Genomic DNA, 22876 nt, shown 5'->3' on the forward strand with positions numbered 1-22876 from the left:
GGACACCACATAAACATAGTGTTGGAAAACCTAATTAAACTAAGTAGATAGCGTAAGTAGGGTATCGTATCCACGGGGAATACGTGGTTAGTGTTTAACTATATTATTTAATTAACAACTACTAATCTAGAATGGGGCGGTGGGGGGTTATTAGATCTGATGGTAGACGGTTGGGTGTTGTTGATCGTGGTGGAGTTAGAGGGCTCGGTGGTGGTTCTCGCAGGTGGAGGTGGACTCGGTGGTGGTGCTAATGGGTCGCCAGAGTTTTTAGCTGGTTAGGGGGGGGGGGGTTCTCCACCAGGTTCATTTGATGAAGAAGGGAAGGGTGGGGTGGGTCCCACTAACAATAATAATAATGACATAATTTTTTGAGTAAACTGCCATTTTGGTTTCTGTGGTTTGGTCACTTTTGCCACTTTAGTCCAAAACTGAAACATTTTGCATCTGGGTCCTGTGGTTTCAGTTTTATTGCCATTTTGGTCCAAAAATGAAATCAGGTCATATTTGTCTTATAAAATCCTGCTATTTTGTCCTTTTCCGCATAAGCAAAATGGTCATTTCTTTTTTATAAATAAATACCAAATTTTATAAGACAAATATGACCTGATTTGCCCTTAAGGAAAAGAACAAAATTGCAGGATTTTATAAGACAAATATGACCTGATTTCATTTTTGGACCAAAATGGCAATAAAACTGAAACCACAGGGACCCAGATGCAAAAGGTTTGAGTTTTGGACTAAAGTGGCAAAAGTAACCAAACCTCAGGGACCAAAATGGCAGTTTACTCTAATTTTTTTTCTTCTATTCTTTTAAATGTAAAATAAGTTATGGACTAAAATGGCAAGTTGAAAAGGTTGTAAGGAAAATGCCACAAATACCCCTGGTTAAAACTAGGTTTTAAGATAGAGTTAGGCAATGTGATCAAAATAGCATAAAAATGGAAAACTCAGCGACCCAGAGGAGAAAAAAAACTATTTGGACTAAAATAGCAATTTGGGACAAATCTCAGGGACTAAAATAGCAATTTACTCTTATAGATACTAAGCAAGTTTATTTCACTTATTATCTTTACCATCCTTTGGCCAATGACCTTCTGGTGCATTGACAGACTCATGACCTTCTAACCTTCTAACGTGGAGGTCATAAGTAATAGTCTCACCTGAAGCAAAAATGTTTCGGGTGCATTTGTGGACGTTAATAGCCTTTTGCATTAAGTTTACCCGACTTAGGCTTTTGTTAGTCGTTCAAAAACAAACACTTAGTCATTTGACTCTATAAACATTATTTTTTCCGCACTTAAAGTTAAACGATTTTCTCATTCTGAAAAATGTCATAAATAAAATAGTATGTATATAAGTTATTATACAAAGGCTTCTAAAAATAAGAAGTGTACAAAGACACAATGAATGACACAAGATGACAAAATGTCGAGGAAAATATAACACAATGCCGAAAAATATAACATAATATCGAGGAAAAAAGACATAATGAGTTGCAAAAAAGACACAATGATGTGATAATAAACAAAAATTCTAAAATCTATAACCTATAAATCCAAAAATGAAAACCTAAAATCTCACATTGTAACGTTCGATGAGAAGGTTTCAATGCCGCTTGAATGAGGTCAATCAGAGTCCGTTTGATACCCGTTATATAACTACTTATTTGTAGAAGTCTTTTGTATTTGATCCTAAACCATAATACCTCATGGTATAATGAATAATAATAATAAGTAACATAGAAACACAAATGATGTAACAAATCAAAGAGTAATAGGGGGAGGAGAAATCTTTTCATCTGCAGCGCAGTGGTTGTGACACCTGGGTGAAGGCTCGGTTCGGGATTTATCCCGGGGTCGAGTCCAACGGGGGCGAGGGTTTACCCATTTCACGGGGTTCCCGCGCAGTGTGCTACGCTTTCTAGCGGTGCTCGAGTAGTCGACCTTTGGACATAGCTCCGAAAGGATGGATTTACACGTGAAAAGCAGTTAGTCGTTAGGGGAGTGGGGTGGTCCTTGATGGCCACCCCATCACGCGTGGAACAAAATAGCACACCGTCGCCGCCACAAATATAATGGGTGAATTATTCAATGCGTTAAAATCATCACGCGTTGAAAACAATTCACTTTTAGATTGTTTTGTCGTTTTATGAAATTGAATTAATAGCAACTTTGATGAAAGGTGCAAATTAGCCCCTCAACTTTTGTTAGCTATTTTTAAATAGCTTTCCTTTAATTGCAATTCAGGTCCCTCATCTTTATATAAATTTTAATTGCCCATCTCGACGAACCGTTTAAGGCCCTGTTTGTTTACATCTTAATAGCCTCTTATTCTTCCATGTCTGACTGAGTCAGAGTTCAGACTGTTTGTTTCATGCCTCTTAAAACTTATCATCCCTCTTATTTTGCTCTGTCCGAGTCAGACATGGAGAGGAGTCTGACTAACTCTGAATGACAATTGTGACTTGGATACCCTCAATCCTAAAAAACATAAACATCTCCTTCTTCATCATATTCCAGCCGGCGACCTTCTTGTTCCGGTCATTTGTGCGCCGGAGATGAGCGATGAACAGCAGACAAAGAACACCGCCACCGGCGACGTCTTCGGGTTTCCAGTAAAACAACAAGCTCACTGATCTCTCTCTCTTCTTCCTGCTTCGAACCCGCTGTCCGACACCACCACTTTCGCCATCAACCATCGCTATCATTATCATCAACAACATCATCGGTCATTATCATCATCGACATCACTGCCGGAGTTTGTGTGACTTGTTACCATGATGATGTTTCAATTGTTGAAGATCGTCTTGTTGTTGTTGAAGATCGGTGGTGGGTGTTGTGGTGGTGAAGCGGTGGTGGGTGTTGTGGAGGTGCAACAGTGGTGGTGACGGTGTAGTGGTAGTGATGACGGTGGAGTTGCAGTAGCGACGGTGGTGTTGATGGTGGAGGGATGGGGATGGAGATGGTTTAGGTAGAGATCTTCAAAAAAAGATGGCTTAGGTAGAGAGAGAGAGAGAAAGTTCTGGAGGTGGAGAGTTCTGAGGACGAGGATGAACATGTATATATATTTATAAAATGAGGAAATGGTCATAAATCATAGGGTTCAAACGGACACAATAGGACCGAAAGTTGGGTAAATATTGGTTTTTTTAATTATGTTTATAAAATGGTTTTTTTAATTAAAAGGGGTAAAAATGTCATTTTACACAGTCATTCAGATGTGCAACCAAACAACACTTTACTGGTTCAGCACTTACTGGTTCAGAGCCTCTTACCCATTCAGATCTTTTATTCATTCAGCACTTATTGATTCAGATGTTGTCAAACAGCCCCTAAGTCGGTTGTAATTCAACAAAAGCGCGAGATTTGCGAAAGGTGGGGTTGGGAGATGCCACCCGTTTAATTTAAGTTTTTTTTTTCCAATGTTTAGTTGTTTTTATTTTGCTATGTAATTTATTTTTTAATTTTAATGAAATTTATAATTTAGTGTTTTATTGTTAATTTCTAATTTAAAAAATAAAAATAAAGTTGTGAGTGATGGAATCCATCACTAGTGATGACCACCGTCACTAAAAAAAGCTTATGAGTGATAGAATAGTGGTTGATGACATGACGAAACTTGATTGGATGTTTGTGAGTGATGGAATTCTATCACTAGTGACCACCTCCACTCACCTTATAAAAAAAAAAAAAAAAAAAAAAGGAGGACAAAAGGAAGAAGCGTTAGTTAAGAAAGCGTAGTTTCGACATTACGTCGGTCGGTCGGTTGAATCACAGGTAATAACAATTATAGAATAAAATAATAATAATAATAATCACAAGGATTCTTTCTTTACTTTCACAAAGTATCAAATCAAATCTCATTCCCGATGACAACATTCACCAACGATCATCATCTTCTTCTTCTTCTTCACCTAGCTCACCCGATCTGAAAAGCCACCAATGTCCTCTCTCGGCGGCCAATCCCGCTGCGGCTGGCTACTCGGCCCATCACTCGACAAAATCATCAAAAACGCCGCATGGCGCAAACACTCTCACATCGTCGCCGCTTCCAAATCCGCACTCGACAAACTCCAAACCCTAGCCGACGATCCCTCCTCCTCCACCTCCCTCTACGGCGTCTCCTCCTCCTCCGACCTCGATCTCCTCCTCCTCCCTCTCATCCTCGCCGTTGATTCCTCCTCCCCCAAAGTCGTCGAACCCGCCCTAGATTGCTGTTACAAATTATTCTCCTTACGTCTCATCCGCGGTGAGATCGATTTAAATTCAAATGATGACTCAGGTTCTATTGTGTCTAGGTTAATTGATTCCGTTTGTAAGTGTAGTGGTTTGGGAGAAGAGATTGTGGAGCTATTGGTTGTTAAGACTTTGTTGTCGGTTGTTCGGTCCACTACGGTTTTGGTTAAGGCGGATTGTTTGAATCAGATTGTGAAAACGTGTTATAATATTTATTTAGGTGGAGTGAATGGGACGAACCAGATCTGTGCCAAGGCGGTGTTGGCGCAGATGATGGCCATTATTTTCGCTCGTGTGGAGGCGGATTCGGTGCAGGCGACGTTTAATACGGTTTCGGTGACTGAGTTGTTGGAGTTTAATGATAGGGGGCTTAGTGAGGGGAGTTCGGTGCAGTTTGCGCAGAATTTGATTAATGAGGTGGTGTTTACTAATGTGGTTGATGTGGTTGATGGGAGTGGTGATGTGACGTCGCCGGTGGTTCCGGAAGTGCAGGAGGAGAAAGGTGGGGAGAAGGTGGGTGAGGGTGAGGGTGAGGTGGGTGAGAAAGAGGATTTGAGTGGGTATACAAAGATTAGGGATTCGGGGGTTATGGTTTTTAAGAATTTGTGTAAGTTGTCGATGAAGTTTTCGTCACAGGAGCAGTCGGATGATCAGATTTTGTTGAGGGGGAAGATGTTGTCTTTGGAGCTGTTGAAGGTGATCATGGACAATGCCGGTCCGATATGGCGCACGAATGAGAGGCAAGTAGCTTCATGTCTCTTGACTGTAATTACTAGCTCTCAAATGTATGTATAGTTATCGACTTAACTTAGCCAGGAACTACAATAGACAGCCATATACTCCTAACCATGTTCTTGCATTTAACTAGCATATATGATCTTGGAATCAGGTGTCGGTAGAAACTAGAAACATCATTTTGTTTGTATAATGAGATCTTTTTGATGTATCGTTTCTTAATATTGTAGTGAAAAAATGAAAAGGTGACGAGGCCAAGAATTATACTCAAACCATGTCATAAAAATATATACATAAATAGATCCTTAGATGAGTTGTCAATCTTGAAGTTTTAAAGAGGGATGTACATAAAAAGAACGTTAAACCTGGGATAATGAAATACTGCTTAGGTTAGATTAGCATGTTCTTGTTCTCTTCAGCTGTGGAATTTGTAGAATTATTGTCTAAATAGAAGGACGACAGTAGTTTATATCAGTAATAATAATGATATATAATGTTTTAAAATTACTTTCAATTAGTTGCCCAATAACTCCCTTTTTTATATTTTTTGGATTTCACTATAAGCTCTACAAAACTATTTTGGGGCGCTACTTGTGTGAGTTCATTACATCATTTTTACTGCTTCAAACTGAAGCAATTCTTTTGCAGATGTTCTAAATAATAGAAGACTGCATCTAGAGTAGTTTGAAAGTTAGATTTTTATCGATTTTTTATATGAGGTATTTGCTATTTTTTCCACAGATCTACTTTGTTATGTAAATCCAGTTTATTTTCGGTCTTTGAGTGATACCTACATATAATATGTTAGTTATACATTACTAATTTACCCATATACTGAATTATATTCCTAATGTATGTAAAATTAGATGATAGTATAAGGTGTATATAGAATAATTTTTAGAAAAAGAGTTTAAAAACTATTTATTAGTTTTTTACTCGATATGCGTTATTTTATATTAATAAAATTATAAAAAAAGTTATATGCCGTGAATATGTCGATATTGGGTCTTTTTTGCACTGAACTTTTCTGCCAACCTCCATTTGCCTTTTACCTGCTTTTCTTGCCTTAGCATGTGGGTTGACTCACTTATTTTATATTTGAATTTATTTTCTGTTTTTATAATTAAGGTAAACCCACAAACTTCATGTTTGTTAATTCTGATTATCTTACTCTACAGGTTCATAAATGTCATCAAACAGTTTCTTTGCCTGTCCTTGTTAAAGAACAGTGCATTGTCAGTCATGTCAATTTTTCAGCTTCTCTGTTCAATATTTCAGAGCTTACTTATAAAATACAGATCTGTATTGAAATCAGAAATCGGGATATTTTTCCCCATGCTCATTCTCCGTGTTCTTGAAAACGTTCTTCAGCCGAGCTTCATACAGAAGATGACAATCCTCAATTTACTGGATAAAATATCTCAGGATTCACAGATTATGATTGACATTTTTGTCAACTATGATTGTGATGTTGATTCTCCCAACATATTTGAAAGGTAAGAACCAGTTAAAGATTCATTGATTTTCTTGTTGCTAGTGAAGAATGCATGTTTTTAAGCTTGCTGTTTGTTGATCAACGATGTTAATGCGTATTCTAGCATATGGTGGCTATGGCCTACAATGTTGGATTAATATTTTATAATTAGCATCTCGATGTTATTTTTGAGGTTGAACTTTTCCAATAGCAAAAGAATCGTCAATTTATTAAGAGTAAAATGCCATTTTCGTCTCTAAGGTTTGGCCAGTTTTGCGACTTTCGTCCAAAGGTTTGTTTTGCCGCATCTAGATCCAAAAAGTTTGAAATCTTTCCATTTCATCCGGCTTGTTAATTCCATCTATTTTTCTCAGTTAAGTCAGGGGTATTTTTGTCTTTTTTTGTTAACTTAAAGGGCAATTTCGATCCTTTTCACTTTATGTACAAGCGTTTTGCATAATGTACATGTATTCAAAACCCTTTAAGCTAACAAAAAAAGACGGAAATACCCCCCGACTTAACGAAGAAAAATGGATGGAGTTAACGAGCTGGATGAAAATGACAAGATTTCAAACCTTTTGGATCCAGATACGGAAAACCAAACCTTTGGACTAACGTGGCAAAACTGGCCAAACCTCAGGAACAAAAATGGCATTTTACTCGTATATTTATAAGCAAGCTATGTTTCGCATATAATTTTGACTAATGTATAGTTTTCATATCTTCCTCTATGATGATGCTGGGATTTTGGGTTAGTAAATTGTATTTAAACCTTGTTAATTCCGTCAGACGTTTGCAGGACTGTGAACGGTCTTCTGAAAACTGCTCTAGGTCCACCTCCTGGTTCCACTACCACCTTGACTCCAGTGCACGATCTAACATTCCGGTTTGAATCAGTTAAGTGCTTGGTTATAATCGTCAAGTCTATGGGAGCTTGGATGGACCAACAACTTAGAATTGGCGAGTTTGGTGTTGTACGCAGCACGCCTGATAATAATGATACTGCGCTGGAGACTAGTCACACAAGTCTCGGAGGTGATGAAGTAGGTCTTTCTGATTTTGAGTTGCACCAAGAAACTATTAATGACCATTCCACTGCTACCCTAGAGCAACGCCGCACTTATAAGTTAGAACTCCAGGTACATAATTAAATAATACATCATATATATGTATACATGTGTGGTTTTGACAATGGACGATGCGTTGGAAGATGCCATTTTATCTCAAAATGCATGCCATGTCTTTGAGTAGTCTTTTATTATTATTATTATTATTATTATTATTATTATTATTATTATTATTATTATTATTAATAATAATAGTAATGCTAGTATTATGCTTATCTGATGTCTTTTATGTTCAAGTTGTAATACCATTGTGTACTAAAATTTTTACGTTGCTATTATTGCAGAAAGGTATTTCCCTATTCAATAGAAAACCTTCCAAGGGTATAGAATTCCTGATAAGTAACAAAAAAGTTGATGCAACACCTGAAGCGGTTGCATTGTTTTTGAAGAACACTTCTGGTCTGAACGAGACTGTGATTGGTGACTATTTGGGTGAAAGGGAAGATTTCTCGTTAAAGGTAATGCATGCTTATGTGGATTCCTTTAAGTTCGACGGAATGGACTTTGGTGAGGCTATTAGATTTTTTCTAAGGGGTTTCAGATTGCCCGGCGAGGCACAGAAAATCGACCGTATCATGGAGAAATTTGCAGAGCGCTATTGTAAATGCAACCCTAATTCGTTTACCAGTGCCGATACAGCTTATGTTCTTGCCTATTCTGTCATAATGCTGAATACAGATGCCCATAACAGCATGGTCAAAGACAAGGTAAGATTTACCAAACTTTCATGCCACGTTGATTATTTTGGTTTTATCTGACATTCATGATGGTTTACATGTAAGATGAGCAAAGCTGATTTTATCCGCAACAACCGTGGGATCGATGATGGAAAGGACTTACCTGAAGAAAGTTTGGGCGCCCTCTATGATCAAATTGTGAAGAACGAAATAAAGATGAAAGCCGATACTTCAATACCACAAAGCAAGCAGACAAACAGTGTCAATAGATTACTCGGCTTGGATGGTATACTTAATCTTGTCTGGAAGCAGACAGAGGAAAAACCCTTGGGTGCGAATGGAGCCCTTATAAAGCACATCCAAGAGCAGTTCAAGGAAAAATCAGGAAAATCAGAGTAATATAATACTACAGCTTTAAGTGATATTTTATGATTCTATATATATGTTCTAAATACAGTTATAGAATCAATAACTTTATAGGTTGTAGTTTTGTAACATTTCTCCCTTGCAGATCTACTTACTATGCTGTTACGGATGCTGCAATATTGAGGTTTATGGTAGAAGTCTGCTGGGGCCCAATGCTTGCTGCGTTCAGTATGACTCTGGACCAAAGTGACGATAGAGCAGCCGCTAATTATTGCTTACAGGGGTTTAGGCATGCTGTGCATGTCACAGCTGTAATGGGTATGCAGACACAGAGAGATGCGTTTGTCACCACTGTTGCAAAATTTACGTACCTTCATTGTGCAGCAGATATGAAGCAAAAAAATGTTGATGCTGTCAAGGTAGTCATCTTAATGGGTTTACATTCTATAGTTATAGATAGACTCACATCTGATCTGTTAAGTGTTTTTTAATTGGTAGGCAATAATAGCAATCGCGATAGAAGACGGGAATTATCTTCAGGATTCCTGGGAACATATATTGACTTGTCTGTCTCGATTTGAGCATTTGCAACTACTGGGAGAGGGTGCTCCATCTGATGCCTCCTTTTTAAGTGGATCAAACGTTGAAACAACAGAAGACAAATCACTCAGGAACAACTTTCCGTCCTTGAAAAAGAAAGGAACCCTCCAGAATCCGGTTGTGATGGCTGTTGTTAGAGGCAGCTCGTACGACAGCACTTCTCTAGGAGCTAATACGTCAGGACTGGTGACCCCAGATCAAATTAGCAGCTTCCTTTCGAATTTGAACCTGCTTGAACAGATAGGAAATTTTGAGCTTAATCACATTTTTGCTCACAGCCAAAGGTTGGATAGTGAAGCAATAGTCGCTTTTGTCAAAGCCCTTTGCAAAGTTTCCATGTCGGAGTTGCAATCCCCAACCGATCCTCGGGTGTTCAGTCTGACGAAAATAGTTGAAGTTGCGTAAGATCCTAACCTTGTATCTCCAAAACTTTAGATTAAATTTTCTGTTCATAACTTTTACGTTATGAATTTCACACATCATCTCATTTGAATTTTCTTCAGGCACTACAATATGAACCGTATCAGATTAGTGTGGTCTCGCATCTGGAGTGTTCTTTCGGATTTCTTTGTTTCAGTTGGTTTGTCAGAAAACCTGTCAGTTGCTATCTTTGTCATGGATTCGTTGCGTCAACTGTCTATGAAATTTCTTGAGAGAGAAGAGCTGGCAAACTACAACTTTCAGAATGAGTTTTTGCGACCATTTGTGATAGTCATGCAGAAAAGCAACTCTGTTGAAATCAGGGAATTAATAGTTCGCTGCCTCTCACAAATGATACTGAGTCGCGTCGGTAACGTAAAATCTGGTTGGAAAAGTGTTTTCATGGTATGCTTTTTTGTGCTTTCCTTGCTATTTTTAGCTGGTGTCTTGTTCTACATTCACATGACTTTACTCTAAAAAAACAACTAGAGTAAAATGCCATTTTTCATCCCTGAGGTTTGGCCAGTTTTGCGACTTACATCCAAAACTTTGTGTTTCCGCATCTGGATCCAAAAGGTTTGAAATCTTGCCATTTTCATCCATCTCATTAAATCCATCCATTTTTCTGCGTTAAGTCAGGGGAATTTTCGTCTTTTTTGTTAACGTAAAGGGCAATTCAATCCCTTTCACTTTATGGAAAAAGACCAAATACTGCTGAAAAAGACCAAATTGCCTTTTAAGTTAACAGAAAAGACGAAAATACCCCTGAATTAACGGAGAAAAATGGATGGAGTTAACAAGCCAGATGAAAGTGGTAAGATTTCAAACCTTTTGGATCAAAATGCGGAAAACAAACCTTTGGACTAAAGTGCAAAACTGGCCAAACCTCAGGGACGAAAATGGCATTTTACTCTAATAACTATATTTTAGTATGTATACAATCTTTCGTTCTTATACACTATATTTTGTTGACAGGCGTTAACTGCTGCTGCTGCTGATGAAAGGAAGAATGTGGTGGTGTTGGCATTTGAGACGATGGAGAAAATAGTACGGGAGTATTTTCCTTATATAACTGAGACAGAGACCGCGACTTTTACGGATTGTGTCAGATGTCTCATCACTTTCACCAATAGCAGATTTGACAGTGATGTAAGCCTAAACGCCATTGCTTTTCTCCGCTTTTGTGCTGTCAAGCTTGCCGAAGGGGGCCTTATCTGCAATACTGAAAATGTTGCTGCTGCTGCTGCTGATGCTTCAAGCGTTTCAGTTGTGAAGGAAGCTGATGGAGAAAATTTAACGGATGTAGACGAAAACGCTTCCTATTGGATTCCTTTGCTAAGTGGTAATGTACTAATGCATTTAACAAGACCCATTTCTCTATTGCTCAATGTTGTTAATAGCGAGCATAGCGCTCACTATAGCCTTTAGCGTGGCAATGCGATTATTGCTCGCAATCTGATTTTGGTGCCTCCATAGCGTAGAAATAGCGGGATTATAGGTTTTTTTTTTTTTTTTGATATAAATAGCAATAATACATGCCTATAAAATAGCAGAATTTTCGTTTTATTTAAATATACATATGAAAACAGTGTATTTTGATGAAATACACATATAAAGTATTTCTAAAATTATCTTCTAGTGTATCGCTAATCATAAAAGAGCGCCCACTATTTCATTGCTATTGCTACGTAGCGTATAGGTAGCTTGTCGCTATCGTCCGCTATTCGCTATTAACAACTATGCTATTGCTTTTCTTTGATCTAGAGGTGGAAAATCCGACCCACTTCATTATGGAACGGGTCGATTTGGACTTTTTTTAATCTCTAAACGTGTCAAATAGTTTAAGCTAAAAAAAAAAAACTAAAGGGGAATGCATATGTGACATCAGTTAATTAGGCTATGGGGTGTGGGATAAAGCCCCTAGGGGCTTTATCACGTCACGTCAGATCCACGTCAGCCAGGGGGCTTTATCACGCCTTCCCTTAACTTGCAGGGTGTGGGATAAAGCCCCCCTTCAAACTATAGCGCCCCCACCTGCAACCAATCACCCCTCGATCCTGCCAAATCTTCTTCGTTACCATGTTGGCGAAACCACCATGGCGCCCTTAAATCGGTGGGTATGGACGGTGGCGCCCCACAGGCGCTATCGTTGGTGAGGTGGCAGGGGTGGCGCCCTCCACACCCTCCGGCCTTACTAATGCATAATAAATGTGGACAAAAAGGTGTTTGTGGATCAACCCAATCTGACCTGTACCAAAAATTACCTGTTTCCAGACGGCTTTGACCTTTTGTCATCATGGTTGCTGTAGTTACTTGTAAGATGTTATACTTCAAATCTCTGGCGGCAACTGAATTCATCTTTGAAGAAATTTCGACTTATTATTTCTCTAATTAATACTAAATGCTCTCTGCTGGTTATAGAAGAACCCTGTGAAATGTATTCTCAGACTGTATTAATGTTACTGTTTCAGGGCTATCTTTGTTAACATCTGATCCAAGATTAGCCATCAGAAAGAGCTCTTTAGAAGTGCTTTTCAACATTTTGAAGGACCACGGCCATGTATTTTCCCGCTCATTTTGGATTACCGTAATCAATTCGGTAATTTTTCCAGTTTTCAAAAACGTGAGCGGTGACAACAAAGAAGATAAAGACCAGTCTTCACCAAAAAGTAGCTGCTGGGATTCCGAAACTTGTTCTGTGGCAACTCGGTGTTTAGTGGATTTATTCATCAACTTTTTTGGCGTGATGAGGGCTCATTTAGGTGCGGTAGTATCGCTAGTGGCGGGATTGTTGAAAAATACAGGACAAGGCTGTGCTAGAAGTGGAGTATCGGGATTGATGCGTTTGGTGGGTGAGTTGGGTGGCATGCTCACTGAAGATGAGTGGGCGTGCATTTTTCTTTCGTTGAAAGAAACTGCAGCTTCGTTGTTACCGAGTTTTCTAAAACTTTTGAAAATTATGGATAGAATTGAAATTGGCATGCCTAATGTTGCGCAATCATCCTTTTATGATGATGATGATGATGGGAGAGAAACGCCGTTGTCCAGTAGTAATGGTGCAGTTGATAATTATGACGATGACAATTTGCAGACTGCAGGATATGTCGTTTCGAGAATGAAAACTCATATATCAACACAACTACTTATCATGCAGGTTCTCTCTCTCTCTTTCTCTCACTTAAAAGTTGCAGTATAATTTTCTCTTGATAGATCTTTGAATGCAAAGCGGGTTCACATTGACCCGGAGCATTTTTTTGTCCAAAGCTTTTAACCCTTCCTAACAAAAATAAGATTGTAATCACAAACTAGATGAAACTCTGGATTTAACCACCTTGTATATTTTTTACTTGGGCCTTTGTTTTATAGAAGTGCAAGGCGCTTCACGTACGCGAGGCTTTTGGTATAAAAAAATAGGGCAAATTGGAAAATAATAATCCCATCTGATAATAATCCCAAGTCAGTTATTAGCCAATAATAATCCGACCTCGTCCATTTTTTTTTTGTAAAATAGACCGCCGTTAAAATAAGCTTAACGGAGTTAAGTTTTTTTCCAAATTACAAACCGATGTTTAGGGCTTTTGATCAGAACGAGGACACGAGTTGATTGATGTAAAACTTACCTCGAAATTGTGTTCGAAATGGCTTGAATTTTGTTAATTGGAAGTTAAACACCCGAATTGAAGCACTGTTTTCGTGGGTTGGGGGCAGTATTTTGAGGTAAGTTTTATATCAATCGACTCGTATTCTCGTTCTAATCAAAAGCCTAACACATCGGTTTGTAATTCGGAAAAAAACTTAACTCCGTTAAGCTATTTTAACGGCGGACTATTTTACAAAAAATTTGGACGAGATCGGATTATTATTGGCTAATAACTGACTTGGGATTATTATCGGCCAATTTCAGAAAGATAGGATTATTATTTTCCAATTTGCCAAAAAATAGTAATACATTATTTATAGATTATATTTTAACATGTTACTTTTTAAACACAAAAAATAAGATACTAATCTATGCGGTTAATATTGGTGGTATATCGATAACCGGTCCCCATGTAAAATATCGGTACCGATATCATCAGCGATACTAATCCGATATATCACCGATTTTCCCAATATTAGTACCTTTCCTCTTAGTTCTAGCATTCATCTTTCTTCTTATTGCTGCTATTAGTGTTTTAAGTCCTAATTGTAGTGTTTTAAATCTTAATTGTAGTGTTTTAAGTCTTAATTAGTTCCTACTTGCTACAGTTGTTAGTGTTTTGCAAGTTGAAGAGGTTAATTTGTTTGGTAGGAGAGTATTCAGTAATTGTTAGTGTTAAATTGCTATATATATATGACATTAAAATTACCAACATCCCACCGCGATAACCTATATCTGAAATATCGGCCCTTGACTGATATCCGATTTTTTACCGCATTAACTGAAACTGACCCGAATCCGTTAGACTAAACCCAAACCCCAAGGCCCATTGTAGATGTGGGAATCACTTCTAAACTAAACCCTAAGGCCCATTGGGCTACATCTGAGCTAATACATATAAATAATCTAATAGATAATTAGCGTGTCAATATGGTTAGAAGTTTTTATGCTTAAAAAATAATTTTTGGAAACCTTTAACCTGTTTTCTTAAGCCGCCTTGGTTTAAATTGCCATTATAGATGCATCATTGCTACTTGTTTCTGTTTGCAGGTGGCAACTGATCTCTACAATATGCAGCAGCACTTGCTCAAGGCCTCAAGTGTGAAAATCGTGCTTGAATTATTTTCCCAAACAGTGAGTCACGCACATGAATTGAGTGCAAACACGGGCCTACATCTAAAGCTGCAGAGAGCATGCTCCATCCTCGAGATTACAGACCCGCCCGTAGTACACTTTGAGAACGAATCGTATCAAAACATACTCAACTTGTTGCACCATTTACTGACAAGTGACCTGTCTTTGTCAGAGGAGATGGGTATAGAAGCACAACTTTTTTCAATATGCCGAGAAATTATACAAATGTACCTATCCTGTTGTAAATTGGAACAGCAGCAACTGCAGCAGCAGAAACCGGTTCACTGGATCCTTCCGTTGAATTCAGCCGTGAAGGACGAGTTAGGGGTTAGAACGTCATTGCTCGTGTCAGCATTGAGGGTTTTAAGTGAAGTAGACAGGGAGCGGTTTAGGAGGTATGCGTCTGCGCTGTTCCCGCTGCTTGTAGAGTTGGTGCGTTGTGAGCACACTTCCCGTGAAGTCCAGCCTGTTTTAAGCAACTTGTTTCAGACATGTATAGGCCCGATAATAATGAACGTGTGACAGTTTACTGACCTATATATATACATATATACACATATGTATATATGTGTATATATTTGCGGTGTAGTATGGTAGCGTTTGACATGATATATCTTGTGCATCATTTTTGGTACATTGGTATAATGAGAGAAGATGGTTATGGTGTATGATTTGTAATATTTACTGTATGATTATTTTTTATTGATTAATACAAACACTTGTTGCCGGTTTTTTTACTAGGTTCTCAAATACAGTATATCCTTGTACCGCAGCAACCAAATATGACCATAATGACATTTTTGATGAATTGTTTGACCAAGTTGGTCAAAGATGGTACAGAATGATCAATTGTACTTCCATAAGTTTTTTCAACTTAAAAACTAATATGGAAGATTTGTGTAAACTTAGGGTTTGTTTGGTATGAAGTAATGGAATGAACGAGAGAACGGATATAGGAATGGAATGGACAACGGAATGAAATGGATCATTCCATTTTATTGTGATGTTTGGTTGCACATATGTGAATAGAATGAATCATTAGTTTGTATAGGTTTGTAGGCAAAAAAGGGCGAGTAATGAAATGCAATTAACATAAACGACAAAAATATAATTTTCTCAATAATAATAATAATGATTAAATTGGTAATTAAAATATTAATATAATAATATATTAATAGTAAAAATAATTAATAATAACAACAATGATAATAATAATTGTAGATGTCTTTCCATTCGTTGAAGAGGAATGAAAAAAAAAAAAACACCACTTTTACCAAGAAATGAAAATTCTTATATTTGGAAGAAATCACATTCTAATGGAATGATCCATTCCATTACCACATGATAACCAAAATGTTTCGTTTCATTCAATTGGAATGATTCATTTCATTCCGCCTTCAATTCCTTCATACCAAACACTACCTTATTCTGAAGGTTTTTGAAATGAGCATGATTAAATGGATTTGATAGTATCTAAGCAGAATTGAATAGATTATGATAATGAGATTTGAATGAGCCATAGGTGTTCAAGGGTTTTTCAGTTTTGGAGCAAATATTCACTAAGTTGGGAGCTAATGTTGCTAAAGTTAGTAATAGAGTTTCCAAACAAATTTTATTCTAAAAATATCCTACTTTTAGAACCTTTGTGATTTAAGCAAGTGGTCAACTTGATGGAATAATAGTTGGAAAAAGTTTACATGCTTAGTTATATGTCATACAAATTTGAGACCTTATATGCTAACAAATTTATGCTGATGTTTAATTATGAATTAAAGTTGTATGCTAAGATTAAAATAGAATAATTTAATTCTAAGTTCTCTAGGATAAGAATTTGCTTTTACAAAGATTTTGAGTTGCAAACAAATAGTTCTCTTTTGGGTTTAAAAAAAATAATAAATCAAAAATAATGAGGGCATGCTAAAAGGCTGGAATTTGAAACATTTATTCTCCTGGCCATGATTTGCTTTCCAGGGTGGTATAAATAACCTTTAATTGGGGATGAGCATCTTTTACCGAATATGAATGCCGATACCATACTGATACTAAAGTGATACCGACTAAACAAAATTCGTACCAGTACTAGTTTCGTTTTTAGGTTTTTCGGTTTCGATACTAATAGGTTCGGTACTTTTGCACTACCAGTGCCCCGCTTGCGGTGTGCACATATAATGCATATATGTGTGGGCGTTTGGGGGGGCAAAAGTGAAATGATACTAACTTCAACGTTATTTTATTAATTTCGTGAAAATAACGTTAAAAGCGACGAATGGTTAATCATGCATCATGTGGTGACGTTGATAGCTGAAAGACATGGGAGTACATGCACCAATTAATCTCTGTCCTGATTGTTTGAGTGTTATGTATCTTAGGTCCAACTTCCAAGGCTTGATACAAAACTACAATCGAGCCGGGGGTCTCACTGGAAGCAGTCTCTCTATTCCTACGGTGTAGAGGTAAGACTGTTTGTTGAATCCCCTAACTCCGTTTGGTGATTGAAGAAACTCGTCAACGCTCAGAGAGATCTTCCTTTCGGTCTGCAAAATAGAACACCGTTAGCCTCGTCACGGAGGGCCCCGGGGGGATCCGTGACCACGCTCCGGCGTGAGAATAAGTAAACTTGCCGAAGACAAAAGGTAATTTCAGCGTGATGGAGCTGCCGGAGTATCTAGTGTGAATCCAAGGATTTGAGTATTCAATGCGATTGAGAGAATGTTCGAAGTTAATGTTGCTTGTGTGTGTAAATGTTAAGGTTATTTAATGCATTCCTTAATTGAGGATGAGGATGGCTTATACAGAGGAAACAACTTATCAACCGGGTGGAGATTACAAGGCAATCTAACGGTTCCCTGTCGGACAGAAGTGATCTTTGCAGTGTCTACACACGTGACTCCTTTCTATTGGAGAGATGATCTCCGTCATTAACGAGGCAGGTACTAACCTCGTACTTCTCCGGCGTCCACACTCTCTCTCTTCTTACCGACATTAAATGGTCTTGCAGGGGAGACGATATGATGGACGTGCCCGTTCCCGCTTCTTTTTCATGTGGCTTATTAGAGAATGGTAATTGGGCCTGCTAAGGAGCCCAATGGAACAGCCAAGACAGGAAGCCCAGTCAAGGGGCCCTTGTCAACACTGTCTGCATCTACCCTAACTTAGCTTTGCAATTGGTGTGATTTACTGAGTATGATGATGACTTTTGCACTACGAGTACCGTAGAACCATAATCGGTACAATATTCAGTTTATATTTTTGCTCGTTCTCGATATCGGTACGGTACCGGTTCAGGACCGATCTCATCCCTATCTTTAATACTTGAGGGCTTAAAGTTATGAACATAGATGTATATCGATGATTCTTATTAACTTGAGGACTCGATTCCGATAATTTGATTATGATGATTTGTTTTCTTTTACAAAGAGTATAAGTGTACCAAGAGTATAAGTGTACCATGAAATTTGACTTGATAGGCTAACCATTTACATCTATGCACATGAATATCTTCCTATTATTAGATCGGTAAACTAATGAATTTCAATTACAATGAGTATACGAATGTGTAGCTTAACTCACTTAAATATAGCTTGCAATCTTGCATGTGTTTGATTGTGCAAGTAGTAGATACTACTATATAGAATTATGCACTAGTAAAATTTCTGATTTCGGAATTATTTAGCAAAATGAATTGAATTACATGTGAGTGGCTTGAATATTCGGAACTAATCCTTTAATCATGGTTAATGAGTAATTGGAGTAAACCGTGTCATTTAATCATGGTTAATGAGTAATTGGAGTAAACTGTGTCATTTATGGGCAAAAATTTGTGAAGCAAAAAAAAAAAAAAAAGTTGGTTATGTTTGAATCTGGCAAGAGGTCACACAATTATGTACTAACGTTCTCATAGCCAAAAACTTAGTGTACCATCAATATGGAATCTCACATATATTTACACTGTTACATAAGATTTAATTACCCAAGTTCTTCAATATGTATTTACCAACAGAGTAGCGTACCATACGCCTATGGGCGTATGGTACGGCCCCTACGACACCAAAATCCAATTTGTAACTCTTGCAAGCAATTTATGATTCTATACAACTTGCACATACCTCAAGTCACCATATTTGCAAAATGAGTTTGTAACAAGTTTTATCTACATCATTAAACATCATTTCTAATCCCACTATCATATGATCTATATTATACATTATGACTATATATACAACACACAAATGAATTAAAATAATTAAAATAATAATGAGATAGATAATATGTAAGGAATCTCGTTGGCAACATATGGGTCACATTTCAACATATTACTATATTAGATACCATTTGCAACTTTTTAAAACGCCATGTGTCCATTTTTATTGGGTTTCAATGACGTGGCTCCAAAGAAGCATCCCGTGCATGATGCATCGCTCAAAAAACGCAAAAGATGGCTAGTTTTGAAAGTAGTTTTTAATCAATGACTAGTTTTGTAAATTTCCTTAAAAAATAGTTGTAACAAAGAAGTATAGAAAGAGAAGTTCGGTATGCCCCATATGCTCACAATAATGCCCGCATCTTAAAAAAATGAAAAACTTTACCCTTGTTGATGGCCTAACACGAGAGGCCTTTGCCCCTCCTACACTAGATCCACCATTGCTAGCACCATGTGTTTCTTGTTTTAACACGAGTTCACAAATACAACATTTGTGACCAATTAGATTGATTACACAAGTATAATAATAACAATCACAATAACAAATTAATTTGCAAACTCATAATAGTTATATAAAATTTACTTGTTTTTGTCTTGTAAGACTAGAAGGTATGGGGGCCGGCTTGGCCCGGCTTGGCCCGGCGCCGGACCCCCACACCGCCCCCCTGGCCCGGCAAGCATCACAACCGGCAACCTCCAGCCGGGTGTGCCGCCCCAATTTTCAAAACATATAGCCGTTGAACGGCTAGTTCTTTAATAAAAAAAAAAATTCATTTTTTCCTATAAAATCACCCACTTTCAATATTATTTCCCCACTTTCAACCCAAAACCCTCTCACTTTTATACCAATTTCTCCCTACTTTTATAAAAAAAAATATCCTTTTACCCACAATGGCTTCTAATCCTTGGTGGCCCTCGTCTTCGGATGACGAAGAGGAGATGTTTTTCGCAAACGCTGTTCTACGGGCGGGACAGATTTTAATCGAAGAGGAAGAGGAAGAGGAAGAGGAAGAGGAAGAAATTGGTGAAAATGTTATTACCACACGAATACGCATTAACAGAGACCGCCAAGGTTTTCATTACAAAATTTCATTGTCCTTATTTTTTTTGTAACTCGTACTTATATAATTTATACGACAGGAGCGCACGACAAATTGGTGAACGATTATTTTTCGGATGAGCCACTTTACAACGCCGACATTTTTAGACGCAGGTTCCGAATGAGTCGCCGCTTATTCACAAGGATTGCCAATGATTTGGCGGGGCTAGACCCGTTTTTCACGCAACGTCCTGATGCTCGAAATTATGAAGGGTTTACAACGTTACAAAAGTGTACTGCGGCCATTCGACAACTGGCGTACGGGACAGTGGCCGACGCTTTGGACGAGTACTTACAGATGTCGGCAAGAACTACGCGGGAATGTTTGTATCGGTTTTGCCATAATGTGGTGAAACTGTATAGCAAAAAATATTTGCGGAAACCAAACGCGTATGATGTTCAACAGTTGTACCAAGCGCATGAAGCAAGGCACGGGTTTCCGGGAATGCTTGGTAGCATTGATTGTATGCATTGGGGGTGGCATAATTGCCCGACTGCGTGGCGCGGCCAATATACGCGAGGTGATCACGGCTATCCAACTGTGATACTTGAAGCTGTGGCATCACAAGATTTGTGGATATGGCATTCTTTCTTTGGTCTCCCTGGTTCACTCAACGACCTCAACGTGTTATACCAATCGGCCATCTTTACCGATGTCGTTAATGGAACGGGACCGGACACAAGTTTTACAGTTTCTGGGGTTGAGTATAGACGTGGGTATTATCTTGCTGACGGGATATATCCGTCTTGGTCTACAATTGTGAAGACTATTCCGTATCCCGAGGACGAAAAACGGAAAAAATTTGCCAAGCGTCAAGAAGCTGCAAGAAAAGACATCGAACGCGCTTTTGGTGTCTTACGAAAAAAATGGGCCATCGTTGCACAACGGGCACGTGCGTTCACCCCAAAAAGGCTGCGTCTTTGTATGTACGCTTGCATTTTGCTCCATAACATGATTATTGAAGACGAAGGTCGGGCGATTTGTGAGTATGATGAGAATGCAGCTTGGGGGAACACTGTCCCGGTTGATCCCCCACAACAGGATTTAAACTCGTTCTCGCTAACAAACGACTTCACGCATGCAAACCTTCAACAAGATTTGGTAGAACATATTTGGAACAACGTTAACATTGTGGAGGGTGACGGAGCCGAAGACGAAGACGAAGACGAGTAGTGTGTTTGTTTTAAATTTTTAAATCTAGTCTTTTTTATTTTTTAGGTAGCGTAATTTTTTATTTTTTAGGTTATGTAATTTTTATTTTTTTTATGTAATGGATTTTATTATCTTCCTTTATGTGGTATTTTTATTTAAATGTTGAATACTTTTTATAAAAAATAAAAGTTAAAGAAATAAAAATTAAACAATTAAAATGACTTAAACAATAAAAAATATGTGGTGGGGCCCCATCCTCCATCCCCCTCCATCTTCATTTTGACTCATCCCATGCTAACCGTCTACGTGGCGTCTACGTGGAGGCTCATCCCCGTGGGGATGAGCCAAACCATACCTTCTAGTCTAAGTTCTTTTTATCTTAGGGGGTGTTTGGCCTAGCTTTTTTAACAAAGCTTATAGCTTTTTTTAGCTTTTTTACAAAATAAGCTTAATTTGATGTTTGGTTTAGCTTTTTAAGCTTATGCTTATTAGCTTATATAAGCTAATTTGAAGAAGCTTATTTGATGATGGTTTTTTAGCTTATTTGAAGAAGTCTTCTTTGTGTAAGGGCAAATGATATAAATAAGCTATAAGCTAATCCAAACACTTAAAAAGAACTTATCAAATGATAGAAAATAAGCTATAAGCTACTTTAAAATATAAGCATAAGCCAAAAAATAAAAACTAGGCCAAACACCCCCTTAGTTGCTAGTCCCGATCCGTTGAGCACTTTAACTCAACACATATTGGTAGCTGCTAATTAATACGCCACATATTACATACAAGATTCAAAACTATTTCACTATAAGTCTTCTTATGAATTATTATCTACTCTAACAAAAACCAACGGCGGTAATAATGGTTTCATCTGATTGGTTGAGTTGGGCGGCCATGGCGGCCACCTGCCACCCAGTTTTTTTTTTTTTTTTTTTTTTTTTTTTTTTTTTTCTAAATTACGATTTTGTCTCGTTTATATTTATAGTCATGCATGACACTCCCCTATATGGTCCAACAAATTTACAATTTTATCTCGTTTTAAAATTACGATTTTACCATCAGTTCAAAATTATGATTTTACTCTCATTTAAAAATAAATTTATGCTTTTGCTCCCAGCTAAAAATTTTCAATTTTATTATAATTTTGTCCCGTTTAAATTTACAGTTTTGCCATTAGGTTTTTTCCTTTATAATAATGATTTTGTCATCTGTTCAAAATTATGTTTTTACCCCCATTTAAAAATAAATTTACGCTTTTGTTCCCAGCTAAAAATTTCAATTTTGCCCTCGATTCAAAATTACGATTTTGCCCCGTTTAAATTTACAGTTTTGCTATTAGGTTTTTTCCTCACACAGCCAAGTTACGATTTTCCCCTCATCCCCATTGGTCCATTTAATTTACGATTTTATCCCTGAAACAAAATTATGATTTCCCCCTCAGTTCAAAATTACGTTTTCCCCATCGTTCTAATTTTTCTAGCAAAACTATAAAAGTTTTTTTTTTAATTGGTTGACTCGATTTAATTTTTTTCGTCTAAAGGAGCTGCCTAACACGCGCTCATTAGTCCTGAAAAATTACAGTTTTACCTTGAGTCCAAAATTATAGTCTTATCATCGTTTTTGTTTTTTCCTAACAAAATTATAACAGTGTTTTTTAATTGATTGAGAAATATTCGGCCATCAACTAGTTCTCAACATATACAAAAATAAGTTGCTTACGTCATCAAGGAATAATATTGTTAAGTGGCCACTTTTGGCGGCCACTTTCACTTTTTTTTTTCTTTTTTCATATAATAGTTATTTATAGGTGATGCCAAATTACAATTTTATCCCAGGTGTAAAATTACGATTTCGCCCTCGATTCAAAAAAAAAATTGCTTTTGCCCCTTGCTTAAATTTACGATTTTGCCCTCAGTTAAAAAATACAATTTTACCCCTAGTTCAAAATAAAAATATGCTTTTGCCCTCAGCTAGAGTCCTGCCAAGTTACGATTTGGTTCCCATTTTAAAATTACGAT

General features: G+C 37.5%; 2 protein-coding genes across 3 annotated transcripts; both read left to right on the forward strand.

Moving 5' to 3' along the window:
* The first annotated feature begins 3822 nt into the window (after window positions 1–3822).
* Window positions 3823–15141, forward strand: LOC110904514 (brefeldin A-inhibited guanine nucleotide-exchange protein 1). 2 transcript variants are annotated; one of them, XM_022150354.2, is made up of 11 exons: window positions 3823–4975; window positions 6149–6466; window positions 7244–7583; window positions 7856–8278; window positions 8354–8643; window positions 8760–9033; window positions 9113–9615; window positions 9718–10039; window positions 10610–10976; window positions 12106–12788; window positions 14325–15141. In XM_022150354.2, the coding sequence occupies exons 1-11, from the start codon at window positions 3942–3944 to the stop codon at window positions 14928–14930; spliced, it is 5160 nt and encodes a 1719-aa protein (XP_022006046.1). In that variant the 5' UTR covers window positions 3823–3941; the 3' UTR covers window positions 14931–15141. The 2 variants fall into 2 exon arrangements, with proteins under 2 accessions (XP_022006046.1, XP_022006047.1); XM_022150355.2 differs by having other exon boundaries at window positions 4718–4975; window positions 7234–7583.
* Window positions 15142–19472: 4331 nt separating this feature from the next.
* Window positions 19473–20909, forward strand: LOC110904517 (putative nuclease HARBI1). Its single transcript, XM_022150357.2, has 2 exons — window positions 19473–19681; window positions 19750–20909. Exons 1-2 carry the CDS (start codon window positions 19501–19503, stop codon window positions 20880–20882), a joined length of 1314 nt encoding a protein of 437 aa, XP_022006049.1. The 5' UTR covers window positions 19473–19500; the 3' UTR covers window positions 20883–20909.
* The last annotated feature ends 1967 nt before the right edge of the window (window positions 20910–22876 follow it).

The sequence above is a fragment of the Helianthus annuus genome, chromosome 16 (genome assembly GCF_002127325.2).
Source record: "Helianthus annuus cultivar XRQ/B chromosome 16, HanXRQr2.0-SUNRISE, whole genome shotgun sequence".
Classification (NCBI taxonomy): Eukaryota; Viridiplantae; Streptophyta; class Magnoliopsida; order Asterales; family Asteraceae; genus Helianthus; species Helianthus annuus.